Consider the following 23,170-nt stretch of genomic DNA (forward strand, 5'->3'; position numbering starts at 1 on the left):
ATGACTTTTGTCTTTGGTAAACCCGTGGTTTAATTTTGTGCATGCCAATGTGGGAATATAGCATTTGGTACGATTGCAATAGCAACTGCAATTGGTCCGAGAGCCGGTTGTGTGGTGGAATTTCACCACCATCAAAAACCGGCATTCCGTCATCATTGCAATGTGTACATCATATGGATGCAAAAAGAGCAAATATTTCCAATAAAATCTGGGTTTTCTTTGAGTGGTTCAAGAAAGAAACCCATCGATACACCATCACCGAGCATAATAATTGCACAGTCGAATCCCAAAATTGGATCCACATTTCGAAGGCATGAATCAAAAACAAATATCCTGAAGCGACTTCATATCACCTGCAGCACCTTAACGACTATTTAGTCGACACACAGCATTATGAGGTATGGCACAGGATATTTTCGTTTCAATGTTCCGTTCCGTTCCGTTTGTATGCAAACAATTCCCGCTCGCTTTGCAGCCCTTCACATTTTGTATTCGAACGTATAATGCGATTATCATCGTCCATTAGTTGATCAAACATATGGAGCACATTTCATCGGGACTCTTTCCTTTCCAAAATTCCTATGAATCATCGAAATGCCATGATGTGGTATAGTACTTTTTCTTTTTTTTATCGGGCTTGATGTGTTGCACACCTTTAATGCCTTTTGTTTAATGGTTTTGATCTGATTTCAATCCAATGACCGAGGCATATGCGTATAAGTGCGTTACGACCACAAATATGTGCCAGTTTCACTTGGCGAATGAATTATAAAGCAAGAGATAGTGTTCATCGACTTGTGCGAATCGACATTAAATTGATAACTGCAGTAAACAAGCAAGATTTTCAGAGTAATTTACCTTGACCGTAGCACTGAGACTAAAATGCATATCTCCACCACAAATTCCAGCACATCTATTCGAAATTCAGCCCTGAAAACAATTCAGTGAATTGAATTCACGATATATGCTCCCAAATGCCAATAAATTGATTAGCAAACAATGATCTTTTGTTCAAATTTGGAGCAATTTGTGAATACTTTATTGTCATAATATGTTCTTAGTATTTTAAATCGTATGTATCCATTCATTGGACTGATGAATTATACTTGGAGAGCATTCAATGCTTAATATTCGTTTGAATCTAAGATTTTGATTCCGAATAACAGTTTATCGTTACTATTCTAGTTTTAGTAAATTTCACTGTTTTCCAAAAGTTGGAATGTTGGTTGCCTTTTGAGATGTAATACGGGTTTAAGTAGATAACGAAATGTAATGAAAATGAAATGGGAATGATGAAAGTATGGTCCTACGAATAGGATAGGAAGAGCTGCGTTTCTGGGTCATCTTTTGGCATGGCAATGCAAACGACGGCACATCCATCACCACCCGTTTCATCTAAGCTCTCGGCTACTTCGTTCGTTGCAATGTTTGACCCTGTGGACAACAAGATCGACAATATGTTATTCGGTTCCTAGTTTTTGGAATTCGTTTGATGTTCATACCGTCTGCTCGAGCGATGACTGCTTCGGCTACGATTTCGCCAATTTCCATTACGTCTTCTACTTTGCTCAAAATACCTTCGACGATTTCGTCGATTGGATCTGTGGCCGGTACTTCGGATTCAATGAGTGTTCCAGTTTCAACGGTTGCCTTCAATCCGATGGATGCCTTAGTTTCAATGGCTGTCTTAGTTTCGATGGGTGCCTCATTTTCGGTGGGTATTTCCGATCCAATCGTTGCTACATCTTGCGATGCGTTTGCAATGTCAACTTCTGTTGTCTCCGTGGCGTGTGACTTTGGCGATTCAACCTGTTCGATTTTCGGCTCATCGTGTACTTCAGATGTTTCCACTACCATTTCTGTGCCAGGCTCTTCTGTCAACGTTTCTTCGCCGTGTGGCTCATCAATTTTTGTACCAGGCAAGTGCATCTTCGACTCGTGTACGTCCAGACTGTCGAAACCGCGAAAACCTTGCGACAATGTTCTAAAAAAATAGAAAATACGCGACAGAATAAGTGGGTTATGGTCTATTAAAAAAAACTATAGTTGATAAAATATGACTGAGCGGTGCAAACTGGCCGCAAACATACGTTTCTACGAAAATAAAAAGAAGCCTCAACTCAAATAAATAACTTACAATGGCTCTTCCGAATCCTCTTCTTTGAAAACGATTGGCAGCTCATCGATGTTAACGCATGGCTCCGCCAAATTGGCATCGGTCGTTGGTTCCGTTATTGCGGTTGTTTCGGGTGTGCTCGTCATAGCCAATTCTTCCAAAATACTGTCGTCCACCTGCATTTCTTCGATAGCCTTTTCGTCTATTGACAGATCGATTGAACTCTTGTTCACCACATCAACTTCAACAATTTCCAATGTGAATCCTTCTGCGGAATCATCGATTGCATCTTTGCTCTGTGATGAATCCACCGCATCGGTATCCGAGCAATTGAGATGTGGTTCGTCACCGATATGCATGGTTGAGTTCAAATCGTCGTCATTCGTTTGATCGAAAATCAATGAACTGTCGTCCAGCATCGAAATGTGGCTGCTATCGCCAACATTGTTTTCCATCGATGGCACCGAAACATTCACGTTTTGATCGACATCCGTTGCATGATTGGGCAGAAGTTTTGACACAATGTTGGAAATTTTTGTCACGTCAGCCTTCATTTGACCCATGTCTTCGTTCAATTTGCCTAGGCTTTGTTTCATACATCGAAATTCTTCGGCATCAATCGGATCAGACAAACGTTTACGAATAAACTGTATCGGATTCTCTGGCTTTGGGTCAGCTGTGTGCAACTGCAAAAAAAAAAAACATTTTCACCACATTTTATTTTCGCTTAGTATATACAATCTAACACATTGAATTTTCGATGACACACACCAATGACAATGTTTCGGCAAGCGCTTGGAAAGTCTTTGTGTCAATTAAGTACTGTTTGAACAGCTTCACCTTTTTCACAAAAACAATACGAAAAAAAATTAAAAATCCCGCACCATGCCAAAAAAAACAATATTTCTTCGATGTACTGCGAATAAAAAGGACGAAATTAATTTACCTTGTTTGGATCCGCCATTTTAGATCGACACTTATCGCACCAAATAAACAAAATACGAGAATGATTTCACAACGAGTTGAATAAATTACGTCGCATCACATGGATATTTGACAGCAGAATGCCAAGCACGACAATGTGTCAAGTGAATGTGCTCGTGCTATGTCGTCTGCTCTCACTCTCGCCCATTCACAAAGTCGACACAACGAAAAACTCAAATACATGCCAATCAAGCGACACAGTTGGGTGAATTTTTGCAAATGCAATCGTCTCACACTCACAAAGATGTGTTTGAAATAGCGATTTGTTTTACGAAAGAAGCATCTCATTTGCCGATCTGAAAGAAGATATTGTTGTGTATACAATCGACGTTTGTGTGTGCACTGGAGAAGGCAAATTTTTTGAAGAAATAAAGTCGTTTGGTATATTCGATTGGTTTGGAGAATGCAGATCAATTCTTGGAATAACAAACAAAAGTGTTTAACGGTTTTTATGCAAAACCTGACAATCGGTTGTCATTGTTCAATTTATTTTCATGCTTCAATCTGAGTGGTTTCAATCTTGCTTTCTTGTTAATTCTACAATCAGTTTCTCATGGAAAACTTATTTTTGTTAACAATTTTGGCTTTTGTTTCAATATTTTAACAGGTTTTTTTTATCTATTGGAACAATATTCAATAAGAAAATATTCAAATTACGTTCGGAACATTCAAATCAAACGTAATTTTTCGTTATATGTGCTTCTGAGCATACATTATGATTTTACTTCATGACATGCAATTGGTCTTTGAACACACGGTTCAGTTGTACTTCATGATCGATTCGGTGTATGTGTGATTTTCCTTGCATCCAGCGATCAATGCTTGCCAATGTTTGTCGTGTGATAACAAATCCGCTTTTCCGATTACGATACACATCACACTGAAATTGAGGCCAATTTGATATGAAAAATGTTATACATATTTATTAAGGCGATTTATGATGAAATTACCGTGCACGTGACGTAGCCACATTTATGCGATTTGGACATTTAACAAAGCCCAATCGTCTGTTGACATCGACAGCAGTTTCGGTAGAGCATGTTCGAACGGTCGATATCAGTATGACTTTTCGTTCCAATCCTTCATACACACAGAGAGAGAGAGAGAAAGAGAGAGAAACCCGACGTTCAAAATCACATATGAAAAATGGAGGAAAAAAATTTATGAATTCAAAATGTGTTTCGTCAATGCATTCTGATATTGTGAATGTTGTTTAAAAACAAGTGAATTTACCTTGAAAATCTTCGATCGTACCAATTTTCATGTTCGGCTTAGGGAATTGTTTGTTATGGTACTTTTTCAGGGCTCGCAATTGAACTGAGTACGGTGTGATGATGCCGATATCTTCTTCACTTAACCCGGATTGGATTAGCTCCTCCACGAGTTTAACGGACTATTTCAATTAGAATTGGAATTTGTTCATTGTTTGATGTTTTAATTGTGGGTTTCAACACCACTTACCACATGAACTTCGGAAATGTTGTACCACGATGTTTTCCATTTTTGATTGCGGCTATCATCGACATTCACGAAATGGATGCCGTATGTGCCTGGTTTTTCCATATCTTGGAAAATTCCATGCAAATGCTTCAGTAGTTTGGCTTCGCGACTGGTTTCGGCATCGATCATTGGAATTAATTCAGATCTGTAGAAATTCTGGCTGGTGTATGCCAAAAGCGATGGCAATGAACGGTAGCTGTGAACCAAATTCGAAATCAAACGTGGACCAAAATATTTCTTATGTCCCGCATCCTGAGAACCGAGAAAACAAAACGATTATTACATCTAAATGGTTTAAGATTGGGGCTTTTGTATGTATGTAAATGAGCAGTGTTCTTACGTCATTGTTGAAATTAGAGTAGCATTCGATGAGACGGTCAAGCATTGACACAGCTAGGCCTCGGGTGTTTGCATGCCAATTTATTACTAACGGCGGCATTTGCATCGGATCACCAGCCATGATGGTTTGACCTCCTTTACCAACCAACACCATTGGTACAAGTGCATCAGTTTCAGTGCACTGACCCGCTTCGTCGATTACTGAATGAGTAAAGTGATTGCGAAGCGAAGCTGCTTCAAGCAACTTTGAAACGGCCGAAAATGTTCCAATGACAACACGGTATTTCTTCACGAGTTCGAGTCGTTCGAAGAAAGTCATCTTTTTTTGTTCTATTTCTTCCAAATCTTTAATGGTTTTGCTGTACATTGCGACATCGTCTGGAATGAATTCGGTTCGACTCGAGTAATTGTGAGATATCAAGCGTAGCAAACTGTCCGAATGGAGTTGTTTCGATTGAATCAAACGTTGTGTGATGAGATTCGATGCGCTATTACTTTGGGTGGTGATTAAAATTTTCGACTTTTTGTTCGATGCCAATAGCTGCAGAATGATTTCAACAAGCGTCGTCGTTTTACCAGTTCCTAGGATACGAAAATTCAATTTAAAAAGTTAATTTCAAGAGACATTTTCAATTCACAATAAACTTTTTACAACTTTGATTAAATGTTCAAGAATTTTTCTATCAAGTGATTCAAGTGGAAAAACATTTACCGGGCGGTCCAAAGATCAAATATGGATTTAACAAATCGCTTCTCATGATTTGTGTGACGGCTTGCTTTTGTTGCTTGTTCAAATTGTCATTGAACCATGGCTGCTGTTTTCCATTTCTGCGCTGTATCATTCCGTTATTTCCCTTCATACGCATATCCAACAGCGGAACACCGCGCAAACTTATTTCCTTTGGCATAAGAATGTCCATGCCATACAATTCTACTGCCAAATCAATGGCGAAATGTTGGCGCAAGAAATATGAGCGTGAAAAAGCAAATTCAATTGAATATGCTGAATGGTCGAATGTTGCAACGAAATCATCATTGAATTTGATCACAATTATATCGACATCTTTGACATCGATGATAAAACCTTCGTAGCTAACACCTAGCTCAGAATGCTTTCTTACGGTCAATTTATCACCTGTTAATCGTTAAAATCGAAATATTTTATTTTTCCATTGTACAATGTACATGATAGAAACAAGTGTTGAATCGGGCAATCGAACAAAACGAAATAATCATAACTCACCCACTTGAAGTGATGGTCGTGTTTCGTCGTTGAGTTCATTTACTTGTAAATCGTAAATTCCATGTGCGTAGTTTTGCTTAACTTCTTGGTCGTCTTTCTTAAAACGTTCTGTGTCACCAAAGTACGATTCGAATTTTTTGTACTTGTCATTGTACACTTCTTTGATTTCCTTGCGCAATCCTTCTTCCTCCAAATACAACAAACGATGAAAATGTTCTGGGTAGTTTTCCTCGATCGAAAGCAACCAGCTATCGAGAAAACCAAGCATTTTCGATTTTGCCATTCGTTTGTCGGCGTAAATCATGTGAATTAAATCTTCTGGTATATCATACAGTTCCCTCTGGATGACGGGCCCCCTTTCGCGATAGAAGATGGAAATCGACCGTCGAACCACTGTCATACGCTTGAAATGAAAGGCAACTCTGGCCACACCAACGAATCTATCCGGTACATAGACCGCATCGAGAATGAGCAACTTTTCGCCTCTTGGCTCGATGATCGCTTCGCAACTGCCACCACGTACCGTAACTGTCAGTATATCGATGTGAATGGCTTCTAAATGGATCGGCTTCCAAGTGTTATTTCGAATCAGAATTTCACAAGATTTATCACATTGATCGCGATCAAATCGGATGGATAATTTATCATCGACATCGAGTGCTGGTGGATGCTCTTTATGAAATTCCTTTATGCACAAATCTTCTTTCGGCAAATCAACGTAAAGCAATCCTCTCGTGGGCTTTGGCACTTCCACTTTTTTCACCTTATTTTTGCTTTCGCTTTTCACTTCATCGTTTGCAGCAACTTTAAGATCTCTTTCCTTAGCTTCGGCCTTAACACGCTTTTTGGACTCCTTTTTACCATCCATTTTGACATCTTTCTTGACTTCCTTCTTTTCATTCTCCTTGACCGATTCGTTCATACTTTTCAAAGCGGTGTCATTTTCACGTTTGATCGCTTTCGATTTGTCGACCAGTTTGAATGTTCGGGTCACATGCTTTCGACTGTTGAAATTGAATCGCAATGTTCCTTCGGTCGATTTGTTTGCCAGCAATTCTGCTTCAAATAAATATTCTTTTTGTTCACCAGCCTCAATGATGGCATGCTCTTTATCAAAATTAACTACGGCTACTGATCGACTATAGCTACGAACTTGATTAATTTTTACTCTACGCTTACCTTTGTTCTTTAGAGTGACTTTGAATAGTTTTTTTGTGTGCGATTTATCGAATGTAAGCTCTAAGTCGTCTGTGACTTCGATATCAGTTGCGAGCGGCATTTTTTTTTTCTATCGCAAATTAGTTTCGTTCAATGCAAACAGAAAAAAAAATGAAATTACCAATGCAAAATCTTAATCGGGCTAAACCAATCTGACTGTTTGTCGAATGCGAGGCACAATCACACGATGTGAACAGGTTCAAGTCTTTCGATAAAAAGAACGATACAAACTCATGTCGCTGTTAACAGAGTGTTGTGGCCGCTAGAGCGGCCGGTGTTCTCACCAATACAAATTCATGTCAAAACCTGTATAAAAATTCGTGTGAAATACAGTACACCTAGCAATGAGTTGCGTTAGAGCGGCACCGTTCAACAGGAGCTGTTTGTTTACTACACCAGCTTCTATGCCAATACATTTTACACATTCTCAATGTTGTACACTATGAAAGGTTTGCATCTCTCGCTCTATCCTGTGGCTAAGCCTTTGAATCAAATACAGCTAGAGGCGGCTGTGCTCACTTCTCGGAATGTTTCAAGACCATTACACGCTTGGCTTTCGTGAATACACATTCACAGTTGCGAACAAATCACTCGCGCCAAAAAATAATCCCTTCTCGTTTATGCTTCATCGGTCTGTGTTTAGTTTGGGCGATGTATTTGAATGTTGACCAATACGAAGTGTGCTGATGCCTATTTTCAGAAATGCTCTCGCAATGAAATTTCAGCACAAGCAAATCAACAACGTCCAAACCGACTGGAATGAGAGATAAGCGCTCGTTTCGATTAGTGGATATGATGCTGTGTAATATTATTTGATTTTGGCGCTTAAAAAGTTCCTTGCAAATCCATTAATTGAATAATCAAAATATACCCATAACAATATTGGCCAATCAATTTAAAATTAATTTACTGATCGATTTTAAAATGTTGTTTGACTAAGCAAACAATTTTCAGTAATTTGTTGTTTCAATATGGTTGTAGCTAAAACCGATTTTTCATAAAAATGAGTTCGTTCGACGGATGTTTTTTTCATGCTGAACATGTTCATAAACGAATTTCAATAGAATCGACTATGTTCTGAAAATAAAAGTATTCCTTTCAAAGCATTTTTAATCTTTTTAGTTTGGTTGTTGTTGCTCGAGTGTAATTCACATATCTTTTGTTGTGCTTGTGGCATGCTCTTGCACGAATCGATTGTTTACTGCTTTCAATACTTTTTTCTTGTACATTTTTCAATCCGATAAAATTGCAAAATTACTCTGATTCTCCGAATTTCATTTTTCTCTCGCCGTGATCGCATTTAGAGCGAGTGTTTAATGTTGGTAGGAATGGTTGCTTTTTCTTTTCATTCAACATTTTTATCAATTCTCTTTCTCTGGATCTTTTGTGCTGAGCTCCATTACAATCAATGTTTGCCGAACAAGTAAATTAAAGAATAGCACGTTTTCCACAAATCCTCGCATCTCTGATTTGCATATGTAAACTGCATTTCCATGTCCATATACCGTACCGCACGTACAAATATCAAATGGCGTCGGATTTTTTTTTCGTCCACTTTTTTCTTCTCTGAAATGAGGCAAATAAAAGAAATTCGTTGCAATGAATGAAATCGTGGTATTTAAATCATGCTAACATTTTTCTAGGAGCACAGATGGGATTTTACAATGAAGCCTGATACACTTTTCAAGCTATCCTGCTCACGCTAAACTCAGCAAATACACTCTCGTTGCAATGAGTTGAGGGATAATTCCTACACAAACGATTTCATCCCGCAAACTTTGAACGAAAAACAAACGTGTTAATGGTTTTATGCGCTGGGTTTAATTTTGATGAAGAAAAAAAAAACATTTAAATAAACATATTCAATTTGGCCATACTTATTTTAATTGGATCATTGAATTAAAGTTGCACATGGAAGTACTTTGAATGTGCTGAAATTGATAAATTCACCGATGGTGATGATAAATAATCAATAATATCCGTATTCCTTATGCACGTAAAATGTACCATAGAAACGCACTCTTTCGCGCCAATTTTGCCATTTGCTCATTGTGTAAAAAAAAACTGAAATTAGACTAACTCAAATCAACCTAATGATGATGAAAAAATGTAGAGCGTTCCATTTTGTACGTGTAGCTTCAACAAACTGTTGATGAAGACTGAATTTAAAATACGAATACCAATGCAGTTGCCTGAGTAGAGCGACATATTTTCCCATTCAAATACCTTTGTGACTATCAATGTTCTAATGAGTTTATCCAAATTATTATAGAAATTGGCGATTTCGAAGAACAATTCAATAAATTTGTTTTAATAATGGTTCATAACAAATAGACTATTCGAATCCGATTTAAAACAAGAAGGAAAATACCATAAATTATACCACTTTATTTCCACTGAAGCACAATTCGATTGGAGAACAGTGCTGTAATCTTTGGCAATATTAGCATGGCTTTAAAAATCGAAGTCGTTGTTTACTTTCGATTCAACGAAAATACTGAGTGCAAATAGGGAGCGTCGTGCAAAACCATCGTACTCGAAAGTTGTTTACAATATTCCAAACGCATATTGCCATCATTGTTCAAACGGTCGTGCATTATATTTCAAAGGTCAGCCGCCGGTGAACGAGAATCGTGAGCCCAACCGAAATCTGGGCGAATGCAATAAGTTAATTTAATTGTATAATGTGTCGAGTTTTGGCGCGAGTTTTTTTTCCCCCGTTCCATAGATACCACAGAAAATTTGCATTTAAATCGTAGCGGTCGTGAGGAGGTTTTTTGCCATGCATCAAATGCAGAGCCAACAATGGATGGAATAATGGAATAAAGTGAGCGTTGGTAATATGGTTAATGAAATGAGCATTTTTCACGCAAATTATCTTTCGATTTGAACAAATTCAATTTAATCCATTGAATTTTAATAATTCTTTTTTGTTTGCATTTCAGTTCAATTTGCCCACGAATCCACAATTCGGTTTGTCGATCCTGATTGAATATTCCGATTCCGTAGTAATTTAATCAAAATACGCAAATACAAAATGTGTACATTTTTTTGTCTCATTTGGTTCGGTCGTTGTGTCGTTGTACCGCTGTTCGTCTGCCGTCCGAATTCATATGCAATTATTTCTATGGTTTTTCGCTTCCTTTTTATTCAATAGTGTCATTTTTTATTGCGTGAGCCAGAGAAAAAAGATCTGATATTTATTATTTATTAATTTTTGGCAGTGAACGTAGAAAAAAAAAGATTGAATTTATTGGACATTGTACAAGTGGATGTCGCTTTGTTAAACCTGATTAACAAAAATGTTCGTTGTCATTTTGTGTTGTTGTTGCAGAGCAAAAAAAATGAAGAAGAGCGATGTATGCAGTGTCGATGCATAAATGTAGTATGTATGTCATCATGCAGCACGCATACACAAATGAAATTAAATTTATTTACAGATGATAGCATCAAAACCCGCATGCGGATCGTGCACATATAATTTTCCAGCAAACAAATGAAGATGATGCATGTATGCAATTGTGTTATTCCTTGCCATTTGTGCTCTCATCGTTTGCATTTTGTGTGTGTGTGTGTGTGTTTGTATTCTACTCGTCGTTTGGTTTAATTTCACTTTACTTTAGATGAAGCTGTGTTCTGGTTGATTTTTTCGTCATTATTCGCATGTGTGTGTGTATGTGTGGGTCTGTTGTTGCTGGCGTTGCATTTGTTCTCGTTGCACGTGATAACGTTTGTCGGTGTCTATTTTTCAGTTTTTAACTATGTCGTTGTCACTTTTTCCACACGCCGTTGCTCTCTTCGACGACGACGACTACGACGAACACTCCATCCAAACGTACACGGCAATATTGTAAGTGTTCAAACATTCTCTCGCTACCCAAGCTCAAGATGTGTAATGGAAACGCGCGCACCACATACAAACACGATTCGGCTGAATGCCGACGAATGCAGAAATAACAATTTTATCACAGCAACGAAATCAAGTTTTATGATGCAAAAGTCCAATTTGAAAACGAGCACGTACAACAAAAGCATTTTCCCATTTTTCTCCATTTCGTTTCGTTCGGTTCTATTTTTCGGCATTGTTGTTTTTGTCATTTGGTCGACGATATTTTGCGTATTTGCTGTTTATTTTACTTTCTTTTGCTTCCTTTCTCTGTAGAGAATTCCCTCTGCGCTCTCGTCGATGCAGTAGATTTTCACTCTTTCACAAATAGTACTAGATGTGTCAGCTAACAAATATATTAGTTGGCTTCGTGTGAATCGTGTGCATTGCACAATGCACATTCAAATGATTTTTGCTGCCTCATTTCACGTCCAATTGCACTCAAAACAATGGTCCAAGATGCGATGAGCCAATGTCATTTTTATGCAAACAAAAATCTGCACAAATTTTATCTCAGTTTTTTCTTCATCAAGATTGAGATTTAAGCATGAACATTCGCTATCTTCAATCCTGGAAAAATGGCAGTCAAAAAATCAAACCCGCACCAAATCCGGAACGAAGAAGTACAGTAATTCATTCTGACTCGAGTCGTACAGTTTTTTTATGCGCTTGTTCCAGAAATTATACACATTTTTCTGCTGACGAAAGAAGAATTTTTCGGGAAATTTTTTATCTCTTTTTCTGTGTGTCACTTCTCTTGTTATTGTTTCTTCTTCCGTCTTTTTCAATTAAATTGTGTGCAATTTGGTAGACTGGGGACACAATCACAGATTTTGGACGATGATGTAAACGAGACCATGCAAATACGTGCACTCAAATTTGCCGAAGAAAAACTTCTTACATCGACTAAAGAAAGAAGAAATAAAGAGTGTACCAAACAACATTCAACCAGCATAATTTAGCTGTGTCCTTGTGTGCTGGAATTGCTGTGTGTAGTAGCCAACGAAGAAAAATACGATCGAGATATCGAACATGAAAATTTGATAAATGAAAATGTTTTGAAAATTCAAGTTTTACGAAGTTTCGATGTTATTTTGCTGAGCAAAATTTGCTCAACCGTTTTTTTATGTGCTCTGTATTTTTCGGTTGTTTATTTCCGGTGACCTCGAGGCATGAATCTGTTTTGAAAAATGTCGTTTTTATTCAGATATGCTCATTCTTGTCTTATTATTACCGTTTTTGCTACATTCGACAGAGGAACATAACTGCGAAATGCTGCTGCAGCTGCTGCTTGCTGCAAAAGACCGAGAGCGAAAAAGATTTCAAGTGCTCACACATTAGATTCCATGTCATTCGGAATACTTTGAATAAATTCTCGGTTTCATTGGCATGTTCGTTTTTTCTTCGCTTGTGCATGGGATGGCAATTTTTCGGACATGCTTTTTATGCTCAACATATTAAATTTACATGTTCGAGCGGTTATCCAGGTTGCAGCCAAAATGACTTGATGAGATAACGAATTTGCATGTTTCTTGTTGAGTACGATTTTAAGCTTATCAAATTTTCGTATTTGCAATAGAAAGAAATGTTTTGAGGGAAATGAAATGTCTTCGCATTCTCTTGAGCAGGTAAATTGATTCGATTAACGAGTCAATTGGAAAGAGCATCTGATGCCGTACATCAAGAATGTGTACCTGAAATATGTTTGCATTGAAAAGTGAGTGAAACGATGGCCGATATGAATTTGGTGAAGAGAAATGGTCAGGCAGTGTGGTGTGTGGCTTTTGCCATAACCGATCAAGTCAAAAGTGATAATCTGCAAGGCGAATGGAGCAGATGCCTTGCAGAAGAATTACGTGTGGCACGTTGTACGTGCATTGAGACAAATTCAAAGTGATTATGTATTTCAAAGTTGTGCTAGCATAGCGGTTTCACATTAAATTTATCAAGTTACTGAACATAAGATCAAAATGTTGGGCTACACGACATCCACGGCGCACACTTTTCTCAGAATATGGTGAACGTGAACGCAGTATAATTATGATTGGGGGCTATTTTTCGGCCGAACAACCGCATCTATTTCGGTTCGGATTTTTTTTCGTTGTTGTTTTTTCGAGCATTTTACCATATACTTTTTTCACGACCACAGTTAAGCACAACATTTTTCGTCTATTTTAAACAGGTTTTTTTTTGTTCTAGGCACGACGCACACGCACACACACATACTTTGTTGTTGAATCGACAACTTAATGCAAAGAGCAAGAAAACGATTACAAGTGGGTACACTGTAATGTCAGGTAAAATAAAGGTCGAGCGAATTGGAAGAAGTACCGATAAATAAGCTACCATCGCCACCACTGCTCCGCTCCTTCTTCAACTTCTTCTGCTGCCGCCGTGCTGCTCTGTGTAACAAAGTTTTCCTCTTTATAAACATCGACGTCGACATCGACATACGAGCACATTACATTTGAACGGAGCGTAAAGTTTTTCGCTCAAGTTTGCCCATAAACGACCATTTAGTAGCATTCACGTAGCATAAGCATTGAATACCTAACGACAATGTTTCGTTACGACATTGTGATGTACCAATTTCAAAACGTATGCCTCAGAAGTGGCAGATAAATTTATATATTTTCGCTCTCTTTTTCTTCTTTCCTTGCTTTCGTACTCTCGGCATCGCTCTATTTCTTTCGTTCTCTCTCTGTGTCTCTCTTGCTATAAACGATAGATAAAATGGCATCAGTTGGACTCTTGTCATCATTCTCCTGCTCTCACTTTTCTTCTTCTTCTTCTTCTTCTTCTTCTTCTTCTTCTTCTCTTGTCTTTTTCTTTTCTCTTGCATGACGAATAACTCCTCGAAAAATTGTCTGGCATCGTAAAAGAATTTATATATTCTTGGCACATGTTAACTTTTTTTTTTCTTCCACAAACCGTTCTGTGTGTATGCCTTGTAAACACGTAAGAATTTTTCCGGTGGAGAAGAATCAAATTAATATGGCTGATGATGATAACGGTTGCATTAGCGCAAGAAGAACAAGTCATCCCATGTGTATGTGTGTGTGTGTGTGTATGTAAGTGGGTTATTTGTAAGAACTCAATTCGAATGTCAGAAACGAACATTTCACTCTCTCTCTCCCTTTCTCGCTTGCAGCCTTTTTGCCTGTCTGTTCGTATCCTTTTCCAAAAGCTCATTTGATGTATTCAAATTTATAGCAGTTAAATGCACATCAAACGAACGCATTTGTGAACACTTACCATCCAGTGTGCTTACTATGCACAAAAGACACAGATTTTCGAAATGCAAAAACTTTTTCTTTTCACCCTCCTGTCTGCTTCCTCCCTTTTCCAACAGCAATGGGATTGCTCACATGCACTTGGTCGGAATGCATCGAAAAATACTTTCGAAAAGGTACTTACCATTCGACTTTTTTTTCCATCTGTCTCCCTCTCGTTTTTTTTCTTCTTCTTTCTCTGCCGTTATATGTGTGGAATTGCATATAGGTACCAAAAATTCGTTTTGCATTCAGTTCGTTGCAATGACAAACCAAAAGAGGGAAAAAACTGCACATTCGCCACATTTTCAAAAACGTAGAGGACCCTCATCATTACAAGAGCATATGGTATAATTAAAAGAAATTGAAGACTTTAAATGAAAATACTTGATAACCCTCAGCTATTTCGGGTAAACTGCACCCATTTGCAATGTCACTGTACTCGTTGAACCCGAAGTTTATTTATATCGCTGGAATACATTGGTTATGCGATGGTCATTAACGTGGTAAAATGCAGAAAATATTTACCTAAGCCACTTCAAACGAAATCGACAGAGAAAATTGATGGAAATATCGGACATGAACACGAAGAAAATGTTCAACAAATAAATTGAGTTGAAAATAGAATAATTAGACAAAAATGAATATAAAAAAATCGTCTGTGTGAAAATCGGAATTTTCTTCCCATTCCATGCACTCACATGAGCATATCCAATGCATATAAGCTATCAAATGAATAAAAAACACTCACCATAAAATACATTTCGAGTGTTAAAACAAGTATGAAACGTGTAAAAACCCCAAAATCTGATTGTATTACAAAGATATTAAATGGCAATTAAAACGGTGGTAAATGAACCAAAATCGATTTAAATAAATTCCATTTGGTGGCCACCACGAGAAACCATTCGCAAACATTACGACAGTGTGAAAAAATATATATTGTATTTAACGAGAATATTTATTTGTAAAGAAACTAATTTGTGAAAAATAAAAACTGAAAAAAGCATCACGGGCGGACAAAAAAGAGGGCGTGGGGGGTGGATGGATCGGGAATTGATCAATTTCAGATAAAAAGGCCTAATGAAATGTTTATACTATATTTCGAGATTTCGAGAGTGGTGTATATTTGTTGATGCACCAAGATACGATCACATAGCTCAAATTGATGCCATTAACTGAATGACGGTAGAAGTGGTGTGATGTCTGTCGAAAGCGGTGAAAAAAAACCGAGCGGATCTCAATAAATAAATCCCCGTGGATAGCAATTTCGATGGACGCAGTCATCTAGTAAAATAGTATAGTCGCATGCACTTTTCTCTGTTTCTCTTTTTCGCGCCCGTCCAAATGTTGCATACAAACCCGATTATTCGAAGTGCAGCAGAAAGAAAGAGAGAGAATGCACTGTATGCGAATGATGTTTAATTTGATAAAAAAATCGATTTCAGAGATGCGAATTACTTCGCTTCGCTTCGCTTCGATAACACAATTAAAATGACTAAATAAAAACACAGTATGCGGTATACACTTTTGAAAATATGTACATTCATGTTTTATTTGCATCTCTGGTCAAATTTTTTCCCCTCTGACTCTATTAAGTGAGTTTGTGAGTGTGAGTGTGTTTGTGTATGGGTGAGTGATTGAGATCGTATCTCATTTTTCTGATAAGTGTATTTGCATTTCGTTCATCAATTTATTCGTTCATTCGTTAATTCGTTCATTGTCTGACAATAGAGTGTTTGCCATTTTTTTCCATCAATTATTATACTCGCAGCCACTTGAAACAATCTACGTTAGTAATTTTACAAATACCTACAATATAATTTTTCATCTCTTTTTTCTGTTCCTTTTTTTGTTGTTATGTACAATTTTGATTTCCTTTGATTTAAACTTTTTTTCTCTTTCTTACATCATATAATATAGATATTTATTTAATTTTTTTGGTTTTTATTGTAATTTATATTTAAAACGTTAAGTTTATCTGCTTTTAAAAAAATTATTCAATTAACTAGGCAAAACTTGAAATAAATGGCTTTTTTTTTGAACGACAAATAAAAAACAATGGATATTTAAAATTAAACGAATTCCTTAGAAAAATTTTCCTCTCTTAAATCTATAATCATACCTATAGGTATTGTAATTGTGATTGATTATTATATAACATTTTTGATGGTTTTGACTTGTTTTGCGTCGCACTACAACATACACAAAATTCAATGGGATTGTGTGTAGCCTCACTTTATGTAGTTTGAGGCGGTTATTTTACAGTATACCATATGGGAGCATATGGTCAGAATAACGAGTATACAAGTGTGTTTATTTTGTGTTTGTGTGTGGGAGGGAGAGTGAGAAATGCATCATGTATTTCACACAAATTCCAATAATATTTCTGGATTCGAATCATTTGATTTATAACGGATATACTATATCAAAAGTGAAATGTGCCATCTCTTTATATATAAAGAAATTCCAAGCTCAAATTTCCACTTTCAAAGAAAAGCTCAAACTTCCGTGTTCTTTCTTGTGTGTGTGTGTGTGTGTGTATCCATGGAAGCGCCTCTTTGACTTCTCAACTTTATTCATTTCCAATTCAATTCGATTTGAATTTGTTCTAAACCGGAAATTTGACTCACTTTTCTCCACTAAAAATTTATTTTTCCCGTTTTTTGGAGTAGACGAACAAAAAAATTTGCCTATACGATATGAATGGTTGACCATTTTTTAATGGTGTTCTATCTCTCTCAAATAAAATGGTTTAAATAAAATTCATCGTTTATATGTTTAGGTTTAATTATTTGTTGTTGTTCTTTTATCATCTATATATGGGCAATAAATTACTCATCATTATACATCATTTTTTTTTGGATTGGTTGGTTCAAGGATGTGTTCCCTCTCTAATTGTAATTATTTGGTAAATTAGCTTCAATTTAATTTTGATTTGCATCATATTGTTTGTTTGTTTATTTACGCGTTGTGTGTGTGTGTGTGCTGCGTCCAAACACAACCATTTGGTGAGCCGGAATTTATTGGATTTATACAGAATTTATTATTATTTTGTTGTTGTTGTTGTCGAGCCTTCAATAAAATAATGCCCTAGCCACTGCACAATGCACATACAAAAGGTGCTGAGAGGTCAGACGCAACATTTTTGAAACTTTTGAAAACTCTCTCGCACTCTCTCACCCATTCGTTCGTTCATTCTCACCCATTTTCCATTCGACGCTTTCAATTTGGTGAGAGAGCAAGCACAAACAATTGCGTACCCTATTTTAATATCCTATACATTAATAATATCATTATTTTACATGTAAATTAATGTTTTTAATTAACCAATTGGTTAAAAACCTGGTTGAAAAATGGCTCCCCATTCGTTATCATTAGCTGTGTGTGTGAATGTTTTTTTATTGTTTATATTGAGTTCGGCTTTTGTGAGTGTGTAACTGTGTATGCTATTGAAGTAAATGCAGTTAAGTTGATTTTAATTATTTATGGCTGGTATACACTGTTCGCTGGCATCATAATCGAAATATTATTATGTTCATTGAATGCGAGCGACCGCGGCCGACACGATGTGTGTGTGTGTGTGTGTGTGTGTGTGAGTGGAAGTGAGAGAATGAACGCAGTTTTTTGTCTCCTTCTACGAATGCGTTTAATTGGCAAAATTGTTCAACAATTTAATATCTATTGCATTATGTATGAAGCATTGTGCTTCGTGTGGGTTTCGAAAATCGCAAAATATTCCGTAATAGATGTAAACATTAAAAATTCAATTTTAATCAATTATTTTTCCACTTGCACATCTGCGCCACACATATTCACACAAGTGTGAACTGCACACGCAAAAGCCTCAACGTCAATGTGATTTGTGATTTTCGTATGGAATTTTCAAATATTAAATCGTGCCGGAAAAAAAAAATGGAGATGAATTTGGTGGTAACACGGAATTCACCTGCACTGCCCGAATCAAAGTGGTTAATAAATTGAAAATACCATGGAAATTATGATGTTTCAGATCAAGTCTATGCCGGTGTATACGCAAGAAAGTGGTTAGATACTCTATCTGTGTGTGTCTCTCACTGATTTTCAATAGCATGGCAAATCAGATAGGTCCGATGTTTAAAGCGGATTATAATGATTATTCGTTTTTTTTACCTGTCGCTTTTATTCCGGGCCAGAGCCATTTTGAATGGGAATTGGAGGAAGGGAATCACCGGACCGTTTACATTAGGGTGACAGCTGTGACGCGCTAATCATCATCAATTTTGATTTTATCTTGTGTCACCATCGGTGCCTTTCTCTCGGTGATACATTCGCCAGTTGTTACTGGGTATTGTTCCGATCGGACGCCGGCATGTTTGTAATGTCGTGTAGGCTTTGCAATATTCGATATCTTTTGATAACCATCATCCCAAAAGCGTGTAAAAAGTTTTCCACACCCAGACGAACAACAGAATAGAACCGAACACAGGCAGGGAATAAAAATCCAAGAGCTGTTTAAACAATATTGTCTTGTTGTTGAACTTGTTGTTTATCAGGACATCAATTTCTCTTTTTTTCCCTCATTCTTTTTTTTTGCATTCGTTTCGGTTTTTCTTCGTGTATTTGTTTGAGCAAACTTCCACCACGTCGTTTTGGGCTTAAGGTGAATGTGTATCGATGTCATGATGAAACTCTCACTGAATGTTTATGTAAAGTGATTATAAAGTTGCTCTTCGGAATTCGAATAAAGTTTGGTTTTGTTCCTCGAAATAGAAATATCAATAGAAATGGACAAGGAAAACGAAGCGAATGGACTATTTATTTTTAGACACAATTTTTTGTTCGCCAATATTCAAATAGATTTCACTCACGTCGTCATCTGCCCACGGATCCGGGTAATTAGAATATGTAGATTGTTGTAGTCAAACAATCGCATTATTTATCCATGAGAAAAGAAAAAAGAAAAAACAACAACGAAGGAAACAAGCCGACGAAAACGATACCTAACTACAGCAAAGCAATATATGCAAATGAATCGGTGATGTGAAATGAGCTGTGTATAATTGTCGTATCTATGCATGTTAGCAAGCGATGTTTGTTGTGCCGATCACCGTGCCCGATATACAATTTGGTGGCGGCGGCGGCGGATGCATCAGGTGCTGATTGCAATTGTCGCGTGCATCACAATCGGTATACGGTATCGTTGTGAATTGCCGATACGATGTGTTGTTGTAATCGGGTGGCGGCGGCAACAATTGTGTCTGATTTAGTTCAGGATGATTTAGATGCTGATAATTTAGCTGTTCGGCTTGGTTAAGTTGCTGTTCACGACGTTTTGCATTTTCAAGTCGTCGCTTTTTCAATTTCAACCAGCCCAGTATCGATACAATGATAATGAATACAAAGATACCAAGACAACAGCCAACGATAAGACCAAGACGTCTGGTGAGTAACGAGTGTAACAGTCCGCCGTCGGTTAATCGGTTTTCTTCGGTGATTTGAACGGGTTCCGCAACTAATGTTTGTGCTTCAATGCACCGTGAAATCGGTGTATCAATTTTCGATTTCATTAGACCATGCCTAAACTCCCAGTAAATTGCCTCCGTTTTATTTTCAATGGTATGTAGCATATTTTCCGAATCATCCACGTCAAATCCAGCAGCAAATGGTTCGTCGATGGCCGATACCAGTTTATCACTAAATTGATTTACCAAATTATTATCGGCCACCATATTTGAGACGTAGTACATTGTCATGGCCGACGATAGGCGATTTCCTAGTCCAATTACACAGATGCGATATACTGTGCCCGGCGATAGAACATTCAATTTGGCCGAACGTTCGAATGCGTTGACGTGCATTGGCAGTAGCTCAGCCTGTGTTAAAATTGAAGTAAAAGAGAGGCAGAGAAGAAGAGAAATAGATTGGAATTTAAAAAAATTCTAAACCGATTAAGACAACACACTCGAAACTATGTGTGACACAAAAATGGATAGACAGTTGAATACTCACATCATCAACACCACCGCCCTCGACGGCTTGATAGAATATTTCGAAGCCACTAAGTCCGTCATGCTCTCGATGTTGCCACGACACATTCATTGAATACCGTTGAATGTCATCGATTGTCACTTCAGTGATTAACGGGCAAAATTCTTCGGGTGTAACGGTGGCAAACGGCCGATGTTTCAAGGATATCGGACTATCGCATTTGATAAATCGCTCTGTCGAATGCATAATTTTCTGATGATCTTTAATCCAATCCCAGTGTGTCTGCGATTCACAGGAGCAATTATACGGATTATCTGCAAAATTGGAATGGCCATTAGAATTTCGAAACTTTTTTTTCTATTTCACACTCATACACAAACGCAAACAGAAGCTGACGGAAAATCCATAAAGTAAGGCCCAATAACAACAACAACAAAAAAACCAATCTGAACAGAGACGAAAAACAAAAATGTCACAACTTACGTTCCAATTGCAATGTTTGCAAATGAGTCTCCAGAAAATTGAGCACCTCCAATGGTAGCTGTTGGAATTGATTCTCTCGCATGTCCAACAATGTTAAACTGTTGAGAAAGCGAAAACTGTCAACGATAACCGATGCAATACGATTGCCGGCCAGTCGCAATTCACGTAGCTCGTGCAAGTTTTGAAGTGTATTCCGATCGATGCGCTCCAATTGATTGTATGAAATATCTAATGATTCTAAATATGCTAATTCAATGGTAAATTCGTCCAACACATGAAGACGATTCGTTGATAGATTCAAGCGCCTCAGCTGCACCAAACCGTGCAAACATTCTCTTGGCAAGCGCTCCAATTCGTTTACGCTAATGTCTAATGTTAAAAGATTATGCAATTTTTTGAATGCATACGATGCGATGCGCTGCAAACGATTCTGCATCAAATGGAGATGCTGTAATGTGAAATAGCCATCGAAATCGGAGCTACTGATCGCCGTTAGATTTGTATGGCTGATGTGTAGCTCATTCAAATGTGGTATGATGTAACGTGTTGTTGTCGACGGTGTTTCCAGATTTTCTGCATCATGAATACTGCTGGCAAACGGATTACCTGTTGTTGTTGTGTGTGTGTGTGTGTGTGTTTTTTGTGTTTGGGGTGGGTCGATTGGTAGGTAGGTAAATGTGTGAATGTGAATGAGCGCGCAGCAATCCATGTGATGACGGGTTTGTTGAAATTCAAATGCGAGGTAAAACGAAAAATAGAAACAAAAACGAAGACAGCACACCAACCGAGAGATGTGGTAAAAAAGACAGGAACCAGAGAGGAAAAGAGAAAGAGAGAAAGTGAGAGAAAAATCGAGATGAAATCGAGTTGTTAAAATCAATGAGAGCGAAATAAGCGAGTTTTGCTGGAATTTATGGTTGAACGCATGAATATGAAAGAGGAAACGTGTGCAAACTGGAAACACACAACTATCGATGATGTTAGAATAACAACGATAACACGATGTTTTTATTGTGTTAAAAGTAGCAAACGAACTCACTTTCGAGTGCACACATTTGTTTTGCCATTCAGTGTTCGGCTCCCGAGTGTAAGTGAATTTATGTGTTTAATGAATAGTTCGTTGCACCACATGACGACGACGTAGATAGAGAGAGAGAGCGAGCGACGAGTGTGTGATGGAGTGAAGTGGCCGCGGGGAAGAATGGGGCTGCTGGTTGGGTTGAAAGCTCTCGAACACTTGAATATATATATGATATTTGTGGTTTATGATAGGTGCAACGGTTTGAATATAGTGTTTCAACAGAACTCGAATGCATGTTTTATGGTGAAATAATAAATGCCTTCTCGCGACCGACCATACCGACAGCGTAACATGCAAATCAAAATAAGCACAAAAACCGCCTGCCATAGACATTGGACGAATGCTGTGAAAATGTGCGAGAACATACACACACGCACACATTTTGCATATATTCGGGAGAAATTAGCTAGGTGAAGAGATGTATAATGAAGTTTTGGCACTAAATGAAATTCGCTAAATAATCACGTCTCATCAAATTCAAGCAAAACTCATGCTGTCACATCACCAGCACTTGCTGTGCACGCTACGGTACGGCACGGCAAGCGAACGCGGGGCTGATGAGTGCAAAAGCAAAACGCTTAAATACACCACAAGAAACTTCTCTGAAAACCGAAACTGACGATTGTCAATTCACAATATTCAGAGTATAGAAATAGGAAAATGGTTTGACATTTTCTATTTGAATATTCGTTCCAACGTGTAAAATGTTTTACCTGATAAATTCAGCCAATTCAATTGTGATAGTACATCGTCCATAGAACCACCGCCGCTAATGCTGCTGACACTCGAACTGCCAATGAATGGTATATGCGGAAATCGATTCGATGCTAAATCAATGCGCTCCAGTGCAATTGAATTTTGCAAAAAGTTTTTCGGTAAATCCATTAGAATGTTTCCACTCAGATCGACCGATATCAATCGGCTTAAATTAACGGCACCAAAGCCACCCACCGACGATAGCACATTATCGTTCGCACTTAAATGCCGTAAATTTGGTAAACCTTAAAGCAAGAAATAGAGAAAAAAGAAACATGGAATCAATTGAATATAAATGTTTCAAGCTGTATACATATATATG

At 37.6% G+C, this 23,170-nt stretch overlaps 3 protein-coding genes across 7 annotated transcripts in view; all 3 read right to left on the reverse strand.

Annotated features, from left to right (window-relative positions):
- Window positions 1–1,005: 1,005 nt before the first annotated feature.
- On the reverse strand, window positions 1,006–3,258 carry LOC129569555 (uncharacterized). Of its 2 annotated transcripts, XM_055448475.1 has the most exons (5): window positions 3,063–3,241; window positions 2,888–2,956; window positions 2,138–2,802; window positions 1,503–1,984; window positions 1,006–1,434 (listed from the first exon to the last, which is right to left on the reverse strand). In XM_055448475.1, exons 1-5 carry the CDS (start codon window positions 3,078–3,080, stop codon window positions 1,307–1,309), a joined length of 1,362 nt encoding a protein of 453 aa, XP_055304450.1. In that variant the 5' UTR covers window positions 3,081–3,241; the 3' UTR covers window positions 1,006–1,306. The 2 variants fall into 2 exon arrangements, with proteins under 2 accessions (XP_055304450.1, XP_055304451.1); XM_055448476.1 differs by lacking the exon at window positions 2,888–2,956 and having other exon boundaries at window positions 3,063–3,258.
- A 280-nt stretch (window positions 3,259–3,538) lies between these two features.
- On the reverse strand, window positions 3,539–7,678 carry LOC129569554 (probable RNA helicase armi). Of its 2 annotated transcripts, XM_055448474.1 has the most exons (8): window positions 7,362–7,678; window positions 6,183–7,238; window positions 5,652–6,074; window positions 4,941–5,521; window positions 4,562–4,852; window positions 4,334–4,493; window positions 4,051–4,180; window positions 3,539–3,980 (listed from the first exon to the last, which is right to left on the reverse strand). In XM_055448474.1, exons 1-8 carry the CDS (start codon window positions 7,459–7,461, stop codon window positions 3,860–3,862), a joined length of 2,862 nt encoding a protein of 953 aa, XP_055304449.1. In that variant the 5' UTR covers window positions 7,462–7,678; the 3' UTR covers window positions 3,539–3,859. The 2 variants fall into 2 exon arrangements, with proteins under 2 accessions (XP_055304449.1, XP_055304448.1); XM_055448473.1 differs by having other exon boundaries at window positions 6,183–7,678.
- Window positions 7,679–16,107: 8,429 nt separating this feature from the next.
- Window positions 16,108–23,170, reverse strand: part of LOC129569512 (protein artichoke-like) — a 144,237-nt gene continuing 137,174 nt past the window's right edge. For all 3 annotated transcript variants that reach the window (XM_055448363.1, XM_055448366.1, XM_055448365.1), the window contains 4 exons: window positions 22,806–23,093; window positions 21,012–21,617; window positions 20,550–20,842; window positions 16,108–20,413 (listed from right to left, as the gene is read on the reverse strand). In XM_055448363.1, the coding sequence (XP_055304338.1) occupies window positions 19,619–20,413; window positions 20,550–20,842; window positions 21,012–21,617; window positions 22,806–23,093 (1,982 nt within the window). In that variant the 3' untranslated portion in view covers window positions 16,108–19,618. The remainder of the gene's footprint in view (window positions 20,414–20,549; window positions 20,843–21,011; window positions 21,618–22,805; window positions 23,094–23,170) is intronic.

This window comes from Sitodiplosis mosellana, unplaced genomic scaffold (genome assembly GCF_009176505.1).
Source record: "Sitodiplosis mosellana isolate CC-2019 unplaced genomic scaffold, AAFC_SMos_1.0 Smas_scaffold_38, whole genome shotgun sequence".
In the NCBI taxonomy this organism is placed as follows: domain Eukaryota; kingdom Metazoa; phylum Arthropoda; class Insecta; order Diptera; family Cecidomyiidae; genus Sitodiplosis; species Sitodiplosis mosellana.

What these genes read in the sequence shown, in the direction of transcription:
- LOC129569555 (XM_055448475.1), bottom strand. An exon ending in GAGGATTCGGAAGAGCCATT is followed by an intron (nt 1,985 to 2,137) that starts GTAAGTTATTTA and finishes CTATTTTTTTAG; the next exon opens with AACATTGTCGCAAGGTTTTC. An exon ending in AGTCATCGCTCGAGCAGACG is followed by an intron (nt 1,435 to 1,502) that starts GTATGAACATCA and finishes TGTTGTCCACAG; the next exon opens with GGTCAAACATTGCAACGAAC.
- LOC129569554 (XM_055448473.1), bottom strand. Translation starts at nt 7,461, where the DNA reads ATGCCGCTCGCAACTGATATCGAAGTCACAGACGACTTAGAGCTTACA. An exon ending in ACGACCATCACTTCAAGTGG is followed by an intron (nt 6,075 to 6,182) that starts GTGAGTTATGAT and finishes AACGATTAACAG; the next exon opens with GTGATAAATTGACCGTAAGA. An exon ending in TACGATCGAAGATTTTCAAG is followed by an intron (nt 4,181 to 4,333) that starts GTAAATTCACTT and finishes GTGTGTATGAAG; the next exon opens with GATTGGAACGAAAAGTCATA.